The 16,057-nt window shown below is 40.9% G+C and overlaps 1 protein-coding gene across 1 annotated transcript; it reads left to right on the top strand.

Moving 5' to 3' along the window:
• The first annotated feature begins 2,335 nt into the window (after positions 1 to 2,335).
• Positions 2,336 to 15,198, top strand: lg17h12orf56 (linkage group 17 C12orf56 homolog). The gene is made up of 14 exons (XM_076876240.1): positions 2,336 to 2,750; positions 6,235 to 6,430; positions 6,634 to 6,649; positions 7,830 to 8,016; positions 8,133 to 8,288; positions 8,960 to 9,030; positions 9,738 to 9,882; positions 9,974 to 10,068; positions 10,720 to 10,809; positions 11,771 to 11,858; positions 11,931 to 12,005; positions 12,858 to 12,935; positions 13,018 to 13,199; positions 13,323 to 15,198. The coding sequence occupies exons 1-14, from the start codon at positions 2,499 to 2,501 to the stop codon at positions 13,432 to 13,434; spliced, it is 1,743 nt and encodes a 580-aa protein (XP_076732355.1). The 5' UTR covers positions 2,336 to 2,498; the 3' UTR covers positions 13,435 to 15,198.
• Positions 15,199 to 16,057: the final 859 nt, after the last annotated feature.

Here is a 16,057-nt window from a genome sequence, read left to right as displayed (position 1 = left end):
ACTGAAATACCACAGTCAGAAATAAACACTGTGCGCTCTCATATTTATTAAAATCAAAATCAGAATCAGAGTTCAAACATTCAAATGTTTGACTGTAAGCCGTGTGAGTCTGTTTACACTTGCCTTTCGAAAAGCTACTCTGGGGTGTCTGTTAATGCTGCAACTGTAAAAATTTACATTTCTGAGCAATTTGGGCAATTTACTGGAGATCTGCAAACATCTAGAGAATACAGATGCAGATGAAACTTTGATCTGCAGCCGGAGTAAGGAGCAGGTGGAGGAGAACCTGGAGAAGTGGAAGGATGCTCTGCAGAGAAGAGGAATGAAAGTCACCATCCAAAGCAACAGAGTGCACAAGAAGAAGAGATTGCTGGCAGGGTGGAGGTGCTAACTAGTAGTTATTAATTAAACCTTAACCCTCTGCTGTGATGTTGGTTTGGAGGCCAAGCTGAACATGTTCAGATATTCACTGGAAGCAAGTGGAGGACAGGGGGACAGCTTGGAGTCAGAGAGCCTGAGATGGTTTGCACATATGCAGACGAGGGAGAGAAGACATACTGGAGGAAGGATGATGAAGATAGAACTGCCGGGCAGAAGAAGGATGCTGGGATAGGAGGAGATGGAGGCAGATCATCCGCTGTAACAACGCCAGAAGAAGAAGAAGACTGGAAGTAGTTTGAATGCGAGTGCAAATAACTAAACTGAACACATCAAGTACAAGTATCAGGATTACTGTAAGGTGACAGTAATTTGAATGTTGTGTATTAAGCAAGACTGAATTTAAATGACAAACACAAACTCATGAAACTCCAGCATCTCCTTTTGATTCAGTAAAAAGACTAGATGTTACAATCCTTGATACTTTCAAAATGCCACAAAGGTCATAACCAACCAAATCCAGTGTGTGTGTGTGTTTGTCATGAGGCTATATTCTCCCTCTGTCTGCTGGCAAAGTGTTTACTTCTTCTTCTGCAGAACAAAGACGGTAGTGTGCGCGGTCAGCCCACCGCTGCTCTTTGCAGCTGCACACAGACACAGTGATGGTGAGGAAGATGGTGCTGATGGTGATAAAGGAGTACAGTACTGATCGGCTCACAAGGACCAGTAAACTAAAACTGCAAGCAGTGACAGCTGTAACCCAACAAGAGAAAGGGCATAATTTTTATGATTTAGTCTTTATAAACATTCACTTTTTTGTGGTGTTTTGGAGTCTATTCAGAGTTGAGGATGCTGAAAACACAAAATTTAGAATTTTTTTAAGACAGAATCAAACAGCAGATTAAGATGAATTTGAATCTTTACCAAACCTCTTTGAGTGAAAAAGATTGACTCTGAAACAACACTGCAAGAACAACAACCTTCATGTTGTGTGTGTGTGTGTGTGTGTGTGTGTGTGTGTGTGTGTGGTCCTCCGTTAACATTTTCATCCCGTTACAAAACTTCCCTTCAAACCGCCTTTGCGCTTGAAACGGTCATCCCGAGGAAGATGAGGAGGACAAGGAGGATGAAGGAGACAATGCCACATTTTCAGCATTTTTCATGCTTCACACAGACGCAATCTGTCAGCAGCAGCACAAAGATTTATTCTTCACTGAACCGTGTTAGAGAGACAGGAAGAAACTGTGATAATCTGCAGTCTGCCGTCTCTTAGTGGTAAGAGTCAGAAAGTGCAACAACATCGAAATTAAAAGAAAAAATATTTTATTATCATTCAAAAGGTTTAACGCAGACTGTATGTTTTTATAATGCTATTAAATTACAACAATCTAATTTATAGGCTAATATCCATCACAAGAAATTCATAAAACTGCAACCTGTAATCTATTTTAAGCAAATAAAATATGAGAAATTAACAAATATTCCCCCAAAATATTATGAATAAACAGAATCATTTAATTAATAACTAATGTTAAATATAAAATGAGGTTTAATTCCATATCAAACCATTATTTGTATAAAACATGTAAAAAGAGGTACAGTGAGCATGCAGGTTCGAGCCCCAGTAAGTTTCCATCCCTTCACTGGGAGCGACACGCTTCATGTGCATCATTATTTATTCACTCAGACGGCTCAGTAAAACATATATATATATATATATATATATATATATATATATATATATATATATATATATATACATATATATATATATATATATATATATATATATATATATATATATATATATATATATATACTTATTTATTTAATCATGACATATATTATTTAAGTACAGTAATTACTACATAATTATTGCGTTTGGCCAATCAGCAATGTTCCGCTCCTCTTCGCTGACCAATCAGAGAGCAGACGCACTCATTGGCGCTTTACCTACAGCTCACTGTCCAGAACCGGGACAGAACCAGCGGCGTGTGTTCATCTTAACTCGACTTTTCAAACGTACCGGATGGAGCTGGACCTGTGAGCACCTGCCTCGCGACAAAGCGGCGGTTGAGATCTCAGAGGCGTTACCGGCGGCTCCACGGAGCGGTCCCGTCATGGCCCACAGCGGCTCCGGGTCGCTGCTGTGCCGGCGGAACGCGCGGCTGGACTCGTTCCTGCAGCGGAAGCTGGAGCGGAGGGTGTACGAACGGATCCGGGCTTACGAGCCGTGCGTGGTGCTGTCCGAGTCCATCAACAAGGTGTACATGCACGTGGTGCTCAGCGACGAGTGCGTGTACCTCACCGAGTACTCGCCACGCACTCTCACGGCAGCCGTTAGCTTCAGGCGCGTGCGTTACATCGAGCTGGTGAGTTTGAACAGAAAAAGTGATTTAAAAAAGTATTTATTTTTGTTTCTACTGCATTAATCCCGCCCTAATTAACCGACACAAAATCCAAAAGCTGATTTTATTAAACGAAAAAACAAACAAAAAATCTGAACATGACCTGTTATAACCTGATTTTAATAAAGTAAGATACGATATTTTGAAAAAAAAATTAGTATTTTGCCGATAGATATTTGTTATTATTGGAGAAAATAAGTGTAAATACTGTGAAGACCTAAGACGTCGGGTTTTTTCAATAAATGATAAAAAAAATATATGTATTTTTAATATTGATATAAAATCAACAGAAAAACCTTCTACCATATTTATTGGATTTTCTATTAAATTGGCGTTTAAGGTAAGTTATTTTTAAGGTAAATAAAAGTAAACTTTTAAAAGAAACAGTACAGAGTTAAAGCACTCATTTCCAGTATTTTTATCTTAAATGATGACGTGACTGTTTTAATGTCTGTCATGGATATTGTTGTGCAGACCAAATATTTATCAATGAATCGAGAAAATAGGCATACTGTGAAGTGTTCATGTCTCGTTTGTTCAGTAAAGGCTCGAAAACTTTAATAGTTAAATCCTAACATTGCATTTGGAAGCTGTGTTGTAATGAGTCTACAGGATGTGTTCAGAAGGGATTTGTGTCAAAACTGCAACGTGTATCACATCAGGTGAAAGAGGACAAGACAAGGCCTACATTTTGAAGTGGCTGTAGAAGAAAATATCTGTATTTCTTTTACAAATATTCACCAGATCTCCAATGGTTGATTCTGCTCATCCAAGTGATTTCTTCAGTCGACTGAAGAAGTCACTTGGATGAGTGACGAAACGTTTCTCCCACTGAAAACGCTACATCCAGATGAACAGAATCAACCTTTGGAGATTAATTTACCTGGATGATTGAGAATGCATCAAGACGAAATAATCTCCAGACTGACATCACAGAGTGGATGTTGAGTCAAGGAAAATCTCAGTTATCTTTGAAACCTAAACTGTGAACAAACCAGAGAAGACAGCAAAACAAAGCCCAAAGGGTTGTGACCTGTTTGCACTTTGGTTGATATTCCTGCAGTGAAGTTTGGCTGAGAGCTAGGGCTGAAGAAGCATCACACACATTTAAATGGCTCTGGCCTTTCGTCTAGCTTTTTTCTGACCAGAGCCGTAAAGATGAGAATTTACAGTCAGACTTTAAATCTAAACTTGATATTGACGTTTAACTCTTCACGCTTAGGTTTAAAACCAAGCTCCAGATTTGTAAAGAACATTTAGAGATAAATATGGATGAAGTTTGCAGTTTATAATTAGGACCCCATAGATTTCTATTATTTTTGACTTGTGACATCTTTAAAGCTGAACCCAATGAGGTAATTAGTGGATCTTTAGAGCTAGTTCTATTAGCAGAATATGTTAAAGCTCAATTTTTTCTGTCTAATTTGACAGTAAACTGAATAAGTTTAGGTTTTTGGAGACTTAACTGACATAACCTTGAGTGACAGCCAAACCACGACTAAAGCACGTTAGATTACATGCATGTCACATGATGCGTTCACTGACTAACCGGCTTCTGCTGATTAATCCCTGTTAAACTCTTCAGATTACACACGAGTTAGTTCGATTTATAGGTTTCACTTCTCACTTTTACTGCTGATGGCGAGAACAAGAGCGTAACACCTGCTCTGGTTTGCATATTTCATGTCTGCTCATACTGAGCTGCACTGAGCCTCAGAGCACCTGAGTTGCAGGAAGCCTGGAAACCAATCACGGAGCAGGACTCAGGTATGATTAACAGCTGTCAGTAATGTTGGTATGTACTTATTGTTAGGGCTGCCCATGTGACCGTTTCAAGTACTTCATGTATATCAACCTGCCAAAGAGCAGCACAGACAAACCGTTAATGAGGAAGCTGTTATCCTCAGATTTTAATTAAACTTTAAAAGCTTAAAATAGTTCCAATGCCACATAATACAGAGCTGCAATACATGCAGCAAAAGTCACGCCGAGCCTCTAACTTCATCTCGTTATGTCAGAGGTTTAACTCGGCCCTAACAGAGTTAATCCCATCTGCATTAACTCTAAGATTACCACCTGATGACCTGTGCTGGCCTCTCCATGGCCTCAGCACCACCCTTTAGCCACTTTGTGGAGGATCTTCAGAGCACTGGGAGCTCATGGAAACTTACTGGGACTCGAACCTGCTCACTGTAACAAACAGAAATCAGGTCTTTTGTAACGCGATCTTTGGCAAACGCAAAATTAAAGCCGCTCAGAAGATGAGACGTGCTTTATTCAAGTTCCCGTGACAAAGCAGTCGCCAACATATTCAATGCAACATTGAAAAAGCAGTTAAATAAATTAGAGTCACTCAATAAGATAAAATCTGACAAAATACAATCCAGAAGTTTTTGATTTCTTTGTATTTTATAGATGTTTCTGCTGTTTTTTTAAGTGCTCTTTAGCAATACTTCTCCAGGCTTTCAAAGTAACTATGATCCAAGCATAAAAAAGGATCTTAACTCAGATGAACCAGTGTTGTCTCCACACATAACAGAATATTAGCAAAGAACCAGTTTACTATTTTATGACAACAGCAGTGTGTCATAAAAAACACAATCATTCTTTCTGTCATTAAGTTGCCAAAGATGACACAGTTTCACAGGCACAAAATAATATTTTTACAACAACAACATTATTCACAAAGATCTGTTAGCTGAAAACTTAGATTTAAAATCTATCTTTAGCAGATGATCAATATCCATGAAAAATATGAGAGGAGGACCTTCAGCTGATCAGCTGCTGATCACTGAAGCCTCATCAGAAAAGGTCTCAGTGGAAGAGCGGCTGTCAAGAAGCTGTTCTTAAGGAAGGGAAACAGAGAAAAGGTTGATTATTAAAATGACACAAGAACGACTGAAAATTGTTGAACCAGATCTGAGGGAGAGATGAGATGTTGTCAGGAGGGAAAAACACACAGTAGAGTGATATCAGTCATGGATCGGACCCCCCAGTGCCCGGACCTCAAGATTACTGAAGTAGTGTGGGATTATCCTACATCCTTTTATTACACACAGGATCAAAATCAGTCTACAGCAGATGATCAATATCCATGAAAGATGTGAGAATACCCACTATAAGTGCACAGTATATATGTTCAAAGGTTGTATATGGCACAAAATATAAACATTATCTTTATTTAATCTTGTTATTCTGTAAATATCCGATTTTATTTTAAGGGCTGAAACTCATGATAATGTATAGATTCATCTTTTTATTAATAGTTTGATTAATAGTTTCTACAAAACCAAAATTTGCTTGAAAAATAGTCAATCATTAGAATCGATGCGCTAATGTCAGTTTTCTGTCGACTCGTTTCTGCACCGCTTGGTTTTGTCTTATTTCTGATTCTGCTCCCTCATATTGTCACATTTTATAATCTTTACAGCATTGTCTTTTTTTACAGGTGAACGACATCCCAGATTTCCTCAGTGGGAAGCATCAGGAACGCTGCCAACACATACGGATCGTCTACGTCACCAAAAAACCTGCAGCGAAGCAACGCAATTGGTTAAAGAGAGCCAAGAAAGAGGGCCTTCCTCCTGCAGCCCCGTCCTCTCGCCGAAACAGCCACTGTCCTGAAATAACAAGCACATTACAAGGTAACTGAGACAGTTTATGTAATTTGATGATGCTACGCAATGATATCAGACTGAAGTTTATGCTTTTTGTAAGACGAGTCAGAGACATGTGGAATGGTCTCTTCAGAGATTTGATCCTTTGGAAAGACACCAGTGAGGTTTATGTGTCGTCTTGTTTCTTTATCTGTAACTCTAGCCATCCTGTGTTTCCATTTCCTCCACAGGATTTTCCACAGAGAGGTGAGTAAAACACAGACACACTTCAGAAGCATGTTTTATTTGAGGATACTCACACATAAAGGCTTTTAAGTCCTCCCTGCAAACACATTACGTAATGCCAGTGTTGAATTTGGTTATAATCATTTTAGAAGCTGCAGAGTGTGCAGGAGTGAGGCAGACAGTGAAAGTTTATGTGTGGGATACTTCAACACTGTAATGTGGTTGTCTGTTGTGAACTTGTTAACAGCTGAGCCACTTTACCTGAGTATGTAATGACCACCCCAGTGTCTCAGGTAGCTCATGACTTATTTACTCCAGGGACTAGTTTACCTGCTGCTCATTAACATGTTCACAGAGTGACTCCAGTGTTGCTCCTCAATATCACACCTGCAGTGCTTCATCCACACACCAGGCAGCAGGTAACATCCACCTGGTACTGCTGGTCCATCATTTATCCTTTTTCAGCAGAATGTGCCCACTGATGATTGAAATGTAGAGATGTGTTTTCCAAACACGTTTTTATAAATTCCCACAGCAAGAGGACCTGCTGGTTCGCTGCTGGACAGTTTGCATTTTTACTTGGTTGCATGCGGGGCTCCGATCCTCCTTGAGTTCTTCTGTGAATGAGGCAGGAGATGGAGGGAGGAAGGAACAGATTTACTGTCATTGAACTGTTGCCTGATAACGACGAAGCACTGTAAAACAGACGCAAACAGCATAAAATGTAAAAGCTGTCTCACGCTAATGTTCCCTGCTGCTCAGCTGTGCTCACCCCCGGTAGGTCATTAAACGTACACACTTTTCTTTCACTGCCACTCCCAAACCTTAGACTGCTTGTAAAGTTGAACCTAAGGATGAGCTGACAGCGTGAAGTCTCAGGAGCACGACTATCATGACTGTGTGAATCTACCTGAGAGCTCTTTCTGTTTTTAAGCTGCAACATTTGTGCAGAAAAACAATAAAGAAGTTCTGAAAAGCAAAGCATATTTTAGAGGCTTATTTGGCTCTAGTGTGACGTTAATTTACTACATGAACCTTGTGTTGTGTTCAGGTAGACTTCAAACTAGCAACCGAGACCATTAGCTGATCAGGAAAGTGTTTTTAATTGTTTTGTGCAGCTGGAATACGACATGAAACTCACACAGTTGATGATGCAGACACTTCACAGAAACCTGATGTCTGCGCTGTTTCTTCTCTCCAGCAGCCAATGGAGGAAGGAGGAGCTCCCCCCAGTGTTAAAGCACACCCGCTCAGCCTCGTGCCCGAACCCAGAGACTCTCGGCCTCACGAGAGTCCCGCAGCCTCCCCCCTTTTACTCCCCCTTAGTCTCACCTGCCTCATCGCCATTGCTCTCAGAGAAAAGCCTGAAGACCCTCGAGAGTGGTCAGGTATAAACGTGCGGCTGTTCCGATGAAGATCTACTCAAATTCAATTTGAAGTAACTTAGACAAGGGTCACACGTCTCTGTAAATTTGGTCGAGCTCTGTTGTGTGTGCTGTTACAGTTACAAAGGAGGATCGGTTCGGTCCTGTCATGTCTGCTGAGACGAGGCTGCGTGGACAGCGAGGAGGAGTGGGAGGCGGAGCTCCACCTGTACGCCGTCTCAGAGAAGTCCAGACTTTACCTCCACCTGCAGAGCTTGTGGAACAGCTTCAGTATTGTGAGTGAAGACTGTCTATGAATAGTATTTAACACATTGACTGTTAGCTTTAGAAATGTTGTGGTTATTTATATGAAAGTGGAGCTTAAAGGTGCCCTGTGGATTTTTGGAGTAGATAAGTAAATGTCACAGTGTGCAGGTTATACAGAGCGTGTCCTGTGTAATGATATGGACTTTAAATGCAGTCACAGAAAACAGGGATTAACTTTTGTATGTAACAAAAGGCAAGCTGTTTGTTACATACACACAGACACAGAAAGGTAATGAGGGAAGTGGAGATAGCTGGGAGAACAAAACACAGCTGAGCTAAATCACAGAGGATGAGACAAAAGAAGCAAAACTGAAAGCAAACACAAGGAACAACTATCAAAATGAAGCAGGAAGTGAGGCACAACTGAAAGGGGGGCGAGAAAGATAAAAGGACAGAATGGGAGCACTAAAGGGAACTAATCACCCTAAAGTAATCTGTAACTACACTGAGAATTAGTTTAGTTATAACGATAAAGAATTAATACCAAGAACCAGAAGATCAGAAAGGCTCATAAACACAAAGAAAATACAAAATAAGAAAAAACAGGAAGTATAAAATGAAAAAGTATAAAAGTATAAAACATGTGTCTGATGGTGTACTCGCTCAGATTTCTGAGGTGTGTGTGTGTGTGTGTGTTCAGAGGTCCACCCTTTTGTTAGATCCGCTCTACAGAAGGAGGAACTGCGTTTCATTGTCTGCTGCTGCCATCAGGTAATAAACTGTTCTGTGCAGACTGCAGACACACAACTTCCTGCTTGTCCAGTCAGAATAAAGGTCACAGGTCAGTTTGTTACTGTGGAAACAGAAATCATTCACTCATAGACTACACTGGACATAGCCACTGTGACGGCACCCACTGGTTTTGGACTCCACTCTACTGATTAGTGCTGTGGATACTCTCTGAGACTGAAGCCGAGGCGTCCTGGAGTAGCTGTAGATTACAGTATGGTAGCTCCCCACAAAGCTCCAGCTCAGTGACTGCAGTTAGCTGAGGTGAAGCCTATCAGACAGCTGGCAGCTACAGCCGCCTGCATCAGCCACGCATAATCATGCAGAAGTTCACATTCAGGAGAACTGCACCTCTTTTGCATCAGCTCCAGATGTTTCACTGCACATTTAATATTTGCAAACACGTACATTTGTTTAGTTTACATTTGAGTGGAGCTTAAATAATGAGACCATGAAATATTTTTAATGAACTGAAATATTATTTTATCTTGGCTGTGCTGAGCTGTAGCGCTCATATTCCAATATAAAGATTTATATAAAAACATTTCCAGAGATTTCGACCTGCTCTGAGAAACCTCATCTGAGCCCTGAAGGTTCATCACAGCGGACTGTGACGAGTTTAGGCTCATTTAAACTTGTTATTGCTAACAGGCTCAAACGTCGGTATTAATGTTGATGTTATATTTAAGCTGGGAGCGGACGGCTCACCTGTTTGGCCAGCTGAGCTCCGAGCTCCTGCAGGACGGGAGCAGCGTGGAGAGTATGTACCTGCTGCTGCAGGAGCTGAGGACCGCCGCGCACCGCAGCGTTACCCTGCGCCGGCTCTTCTGGAGGGTAAAGTTTATAAAACCTGCTCGGCACTGTGTGTTTGACGTACAGAACGTGCCTGTGAGTTGCAGTGAATGACTCATTTTCTGTTTTCCAGTCCAGTGAGGTGTGTACTTTCCTGCTCTGCACTCTGGAGGGATGTCTTCACGGCCGCCAGAGCCTCGGTGGACTCTACACAGCAGATCAGCTCCTGTAAGCCCCTTAGCAGGTGTTCATAGCTCCACAGAGGCGAGATTTCAGATTCATTAAGGTGTTTCTTTGACTGTATTCAGCGTGGCGATTACAGAGATGATGTGCATTATTTCACAGCTGTTTCCAGAAAGTGGGTTTTGTGAAAACTTCAGATTTTTGAAGCCTGAGATGAGGGAAACTGAGTTTTCTTTAAACAAGCTAACTTAAACTTAGTTTGCATTAACAGCATAACACACTGTGAACCTAACCTGCTCACTGGCAGGTTTCCTCTCTCTGCCTTCTCCTGTCGAGCCTGAAGCAGTTTCACCTCCTCATTCATAAAGTAGATAATAAAGAACATGTAAAGAGCTGAAGTTTACATTATAGTCCCATTAATGTTCGCACTTATCGGTACTGAGAACAGGTCCTGTTATTGTTGCGTGCGGTTATACCAACAACAGCAGTATTCACAGGATTCAGTTTGTTCAGGAACAAATCCAGAGTGAGTGGATGAAGACCGCAATATTACCTAAAACACTGAAAGAATCTGCGACTGTGATAATATTTATAGTAACAATATAATAACTAACTGCAGGTCATATCTTCCTTGCTGTGTGTTGCTATGACGATGATGATGAGCATGTGACTGAAGCTCTGCTGTTTGTGTTTCAGACTGAGCTCTCTGATCGTTGACACGCTCGCCATCATGTTCAGAGAGACGGAGGTCGAAGCTGCCAGACTCAGCCTGCTCTCTGCCAAAAAGTAAACAGAACACAGTGTATGTTTGTTCCTTTCATTAAACAGTCCTCATTTCAGGTATGTTGAAATATCTGTTGGCAGCTCCTGTAAAGGCCTAAAAGGAGCTTAGATTGGAATAAAGAGATTTTCTATGTATCTACAAGTGAGGGATCCACATCTAAGGAAGTCAATACACTAACTGACACAGTGATGATACACAATGACACAGAGGACTACAGAACTACTCGAAGGGTTTAGGATCAAAATGAAATGAATACTGGACACATTAAGTTAAATGGGAAGAGAACACTGGCATATCACACGAGGCTGAAGTTCAGGGTTGAGTTCATAACATCCACTAAAGAAGTGGCGAGTAAACATCAGTTGTTTTTTTTAATCATATATCAGGAGTAAATCGTCCGAGTCATTGGAGGCAGTGCAGAAACCAAAGTACCTGAGGAAAAGTTAAAATGCCGAGATATGAGATTCCCCGTACTGCTGAAGTTTAGGATTTCTGCCTTTTTGAAGAGGATGTGGTTACAAAAGAAGACTGGTGTCTTTGTGAAATATTATAAAAGAAAAATTCTTGTAAAAACTGGTATAAATCTGAATCATACAGGCTTGAACGATAGATGGATAATGATGCCAGTGTGATGGCAAAAACTGAATTCAGTCTGAGCTCCAGAGGAGTCTTTACTTATTTTTTTTTCTGTATTAAAATGAGAGAAATGTACACAGATTCATGGCTTATAGACTGATGTGTCTCCAGTGTGTTTGTGAGGTTTATCTATTAACAATAGTAAATAAAAAGTGAGAAAATAATAAATGTGATTATTCTCAGGGAGATTTTCTATCATTTCTTTGGTTGCAGCTGGAGCTGCTTTCCTTTGTTGTAGTCTGGTGAAACCCAGAGAAGAGTTATAAAGCTCATTTCCAGATGTTAGCACACCTTCCCTTTTCTGCATTAACTGTTGTTTCCCTGCAGAGGTGCTCTGGCCTCCCGAATGCTGCTTGCCTTAATATGTGACCCTCAGCCACAAACTCACAGCGGAGGATTTCTGACGTACTCAGAGGTGAGCTGCTCTCTGCTCACATCAAGTGTCTTTCATGTGCCTTCGATGCATTAAACCTTGTGCCTCTTACAGCTTCAGGCCTTACTCCCTGAGTATCTGGACACCGCCGCCTCTCTGCTCTTTGAACTGCTGCTCGTAGGCCACGTGGTGAGTTTGATAAAGCGTACAACGGGGGCGCTTCTCAGCTGTGAGTAAAATGTGTTTATGCAACACCTCAGGCTCTCCTGGGAATTACAAAAACTAAACAACTGTAACACTGATGAAGCACTAATGAATTAATACACGTCAGGTATTAAGCAGAATATTATTAATCAGAAGATTAAAGAACGGCTACTGAAGCTGATGGTCAGTAATCAATAAATACACACAACACAGAACGCTATTGCAGGTACAATGTATTTAAACAAAACCAAGGAAAAATAACAAGGAAAGAAAAGGAAAAACTTAAATAATTACTCCTGGTGCAGTGGTGCCCGGTTTAAGGTGCACAAAGACAACTAAACAGTCTTGTAGCTTAGATCAAGCAATACAGTTTCTCAAGTTCAATAATATTCCCCATAAATAACACACCACCAATTCAAAAACACTGGTCCACACTGATGAGAGAAAGTCCATGATTTTTATCTGGGTGTCCATGAGAAATGTCCAAGCGCTATTGTCCATAAACGGGGGAAATGATGTGTTAAGAATCCTGCTCCCTGCCCTTTGTTGGCTCGCCATCCTTTTTAAACCAGAAAAGGGTCACCTGGCCTGCATTAAATAAACAGGGCCAATAAGAAATCACAAGAATAATATGAAAGTGTCAGCCAGTTTAGCTTAATACATTAAGTTATTCTTATTCTTGTGTACACAGTAGACTTATCTAAAAAGTTCAACTGCTATATACAGATTGCATAGCTTTAAAACATTTGTTATTTGCTATGATATGGTCCAAGAAAGCTCTGAATATCCACATAACAAGAAACAAACACAGTTTTTGTTCAACTCTTCGTGTTTCAGACCAGCAGGTGTGTCTCTGCTGAAAACTTCCTGTCTGTCGGTTGGATCCTCAGAGTCCTGCAGCCTCATCCCCACCTGGTAAAGGTCTCATCAGATTTAACTGTGATTTCTGTCAGAATGATAAGAATTACTCAAACGCTGACCCTCTCCGTCCCCGCAGCTCTCCTTCATTGGTTACCAGGTCCAGCAGGTGGTGTTGGTTCTGACGGGCCTGCAAGTGTCGGTCCCCAGTCCCGTTCAGTCCGTCCTGCTGTTCCAGCGCCTCAACCTCCTGCTGGCCTGTCTGCAGTACAACAGCCAGCTGGCTCAGCACCTGCGCTCGCATTTCAGAGAGGAGTTCAGGTATGCTCAAGACAGCCACAACAGTCACTAAGTACATACGTGCTCATGTTAACTTCTTATTATAAAGAAGAAATGTGTAAATGCTCCAAAGTCTGACAGCTCAGATCTGTTTTGGTCCTGCAGATACTCTGTGATGCCGTCGGGCTCTGAAGTGAAGCTGCCACCTCACTATCCTATCAGCCGACCCACTCTGAGACTTGTCGAGCACATTCGAACTCTTATGCTGCTCAGGTGACTGAACACCAGCGTGCTCCTAGCCTTCACTTTACACAAAGGCATCCTCAGGGAAGGAAGCAGGATTTGGAGTCCTCGGGATGCTCGGCTTAAAGTTTCTGGATTATTATATATCACAGACATCTTACTGTTAGACAGAGAGATGGAGATATATGCTTGGCCTGTAAAGACTGTTCAAATGATGTGCACTCCTAATAACCTGAAGCGGTTCTCTGACAGTCCATCAAGTGGTGCGGCTTCGTAGCTTAGCAAAGTCGGACTGAAACATTAGACAGATTTTCGAGCGCCATGTACCACATAAAATTGTTTCGAGGTCAGTAAATACAACCAGAATTAATAAATAAGGCGCACAGGATTATAAGGGACACTGTCGATTTTCAGATTTTAAGTGCGCCGTATTTTCCAAAAAACACGGTAATAACGACGGCCCGCTAGCATGCTCTACCAAAAATAGTGCTTTGTTGTGTATCTGACAGACGAAAGCTAAACCAGTTCCACACCACTGAAGTTGCAGCATTTTTACAAACCAATTCTGGTTCATCCGTTTCATTCAACAATCCGCTTTCGCCCTCCTCATTTTCCGTTGCCGCCATGCTTTTCCCGCCATGTGCATATGAAAACAAAGGCACTGCGCATGCGCGTTTACCCATATTCTATCGCGATATTTCATTTTCTTATCGTTGCCCAACATTATACCGGTGTTACCATGAACGGTATGATATGCATAGGATCTTTTCCTTCCATATGCATGACTGTAATAATTGCATCCAGCCATGATTTTGGCGTCTCTTGAGTTTAGTGTAGAGTTATATACTTTGCATTAGAGCTGGGCGATATATCGAGTTTTTAAAAAATATCGATATATTTTTATACGAGATATAAGATGTGACAATATCCTTTATATCGATATAGTCTATGTTACGTTATAATTATACTTGCGGAGCCGCAAGTTTGCCTCTCTTTCGTCCACTTTCGTCTTTACGCAACGTTACTCGGCCTCGCCTCTCCTTCACTGAACACAACTCCCCCTCCTCCCCCATCGCTTCACCTGCAGGAAGCGACAAGATGGACACGGCAAATCCGTTAACGAGTTACTGCGCATCGCCCCGTGCGTGGGGCTGGACGGCGTCAACGTGTTAGCTAGCTAACCACGCTAACGAGCTAACCACGCTAACGCCATGCAGCCCAGAGGTGCTGCACGGACTAAAATCCTTTCATTTTCTCAAAAGTTGACAGCGCGCCTTATGTATGAATTCTGGTTGTGCTTGATGGCCGCGAACCGATTTTATGTGGAACACGGCGCTCAGCAATCTGTCAAAAAATGTTTTAGTACGACTTTGGTAAGCTACGGAGCTGCAGCGCTTGATGGATTGTCGGAGCATTACGGCTGAGCCTCGCGGAGTGATACGTACTGTGCTTCAACGTAATATTACCCTACTGTGTATAAGGACCATAAATGGCACCTGTTAAGAGACGTGGTTGCGAAGCGGATTTCAAACTCCGGGTTGTCAGTCACGCAGTACAAGTTGGGAACAGAGCAGCTGTGAAATCTGTCCTTGTTATAGTGCTCGTCTTTTAGTTTACATTTTGACTGCACATTTGTGAGCTTTTTGTTATGCACAAAAACAACATTGTTTTCTTTTATTTATGGAGCATTATTATTTAATAAATGCTCATAATTTATTTTTGAGTAAATTTTATGTACATCTGCTCTATGTTAATAAAAGTGCCTGTGTGACATCTGGGACACAGCTTTGACTAAGAACTCTCTTTTTGTTCTTACTTTATGGCTTAAAAAAATATATATCGAGATATATATCTTATATCGCCATCCAGCTAAAAAATATCGAGATATGAATTTTGGGTCATATCGCCCAGCCCTACTTTGCATAATATGGGGGGTTATTTATTGTTTTTAAATTTAGCATTGACTCTTTTATTTTATTTCAGCTTCTGTGATAGGTACTACTAATTTAGTTTATTCCATCATTGATATTTTAGCCAATTTAAGGGGTTTAAGGAACTCAATTTTTTTTGTTTCCGAGGTTTTTGTGCTTCCTCCTTTACAACTGTCTGTAATATTTTACATAAGTATTGAATATTTCTTTAGTTTGAGTTTCATTTCTTGATTTCTGATCTTAGGAACTGTGCTTTTCTGAGCTGAAAGGCCAATAACAGTTTTTATTAATATCTGAGACCCTCTTCTGCCTTGTATGGTAGTAGCTCATCTAATTGTTGTCTAGCTTCTTTTAGCTTTTTAAATGTATATTGTTGATGTTCTCTCTCTAGTCTTTTTACTTTGTCTTTAAATTGTCATTTGATCTTATATTCATTTTCATAACAACTGGGCTATGGTCAGAAACAATGATTGATTCAATTGTCATCTGTTTTATCCTATACATGTAGATTTTTGACATGAAAAGTCTATTGTTGGGAAATCAGTTTTACCCAGGTTCTTTTTCATTCTTCGAGCATCCAGAGATGCACTGGACTCAGTAGTTATTTCACAAAACCTTTATTCATCTTCATTTAAGCATGCATTCTTCTAGAAGGGAAGACTTGCCAGGCCGGTGTCCCTCTGCAAAATCTTCACTCCTTTGTTATTTACTGCCAGCTTTATAGAA

Source organism: Maylandia zebra, linkage group LG17 (genome assembly GCF_041146795.1).
Source record: "Maylandia zebra isolate NMK-2024a linkage group LG17, Mzebra_GT3a, whole genome shotgun sequence".
Classification (NCBI taxonomy): Eukaryota; Metazoa; Chordata; class Actinopteri; order Cichliformes; family Cichlidae; genus Maylandia; species Maylandia zebra.
The sequence above is the reverse complement of the archived record's forward strand: the minus strand, read 5'-3'. Positions and strand labels throughout refer to the sequence as shown.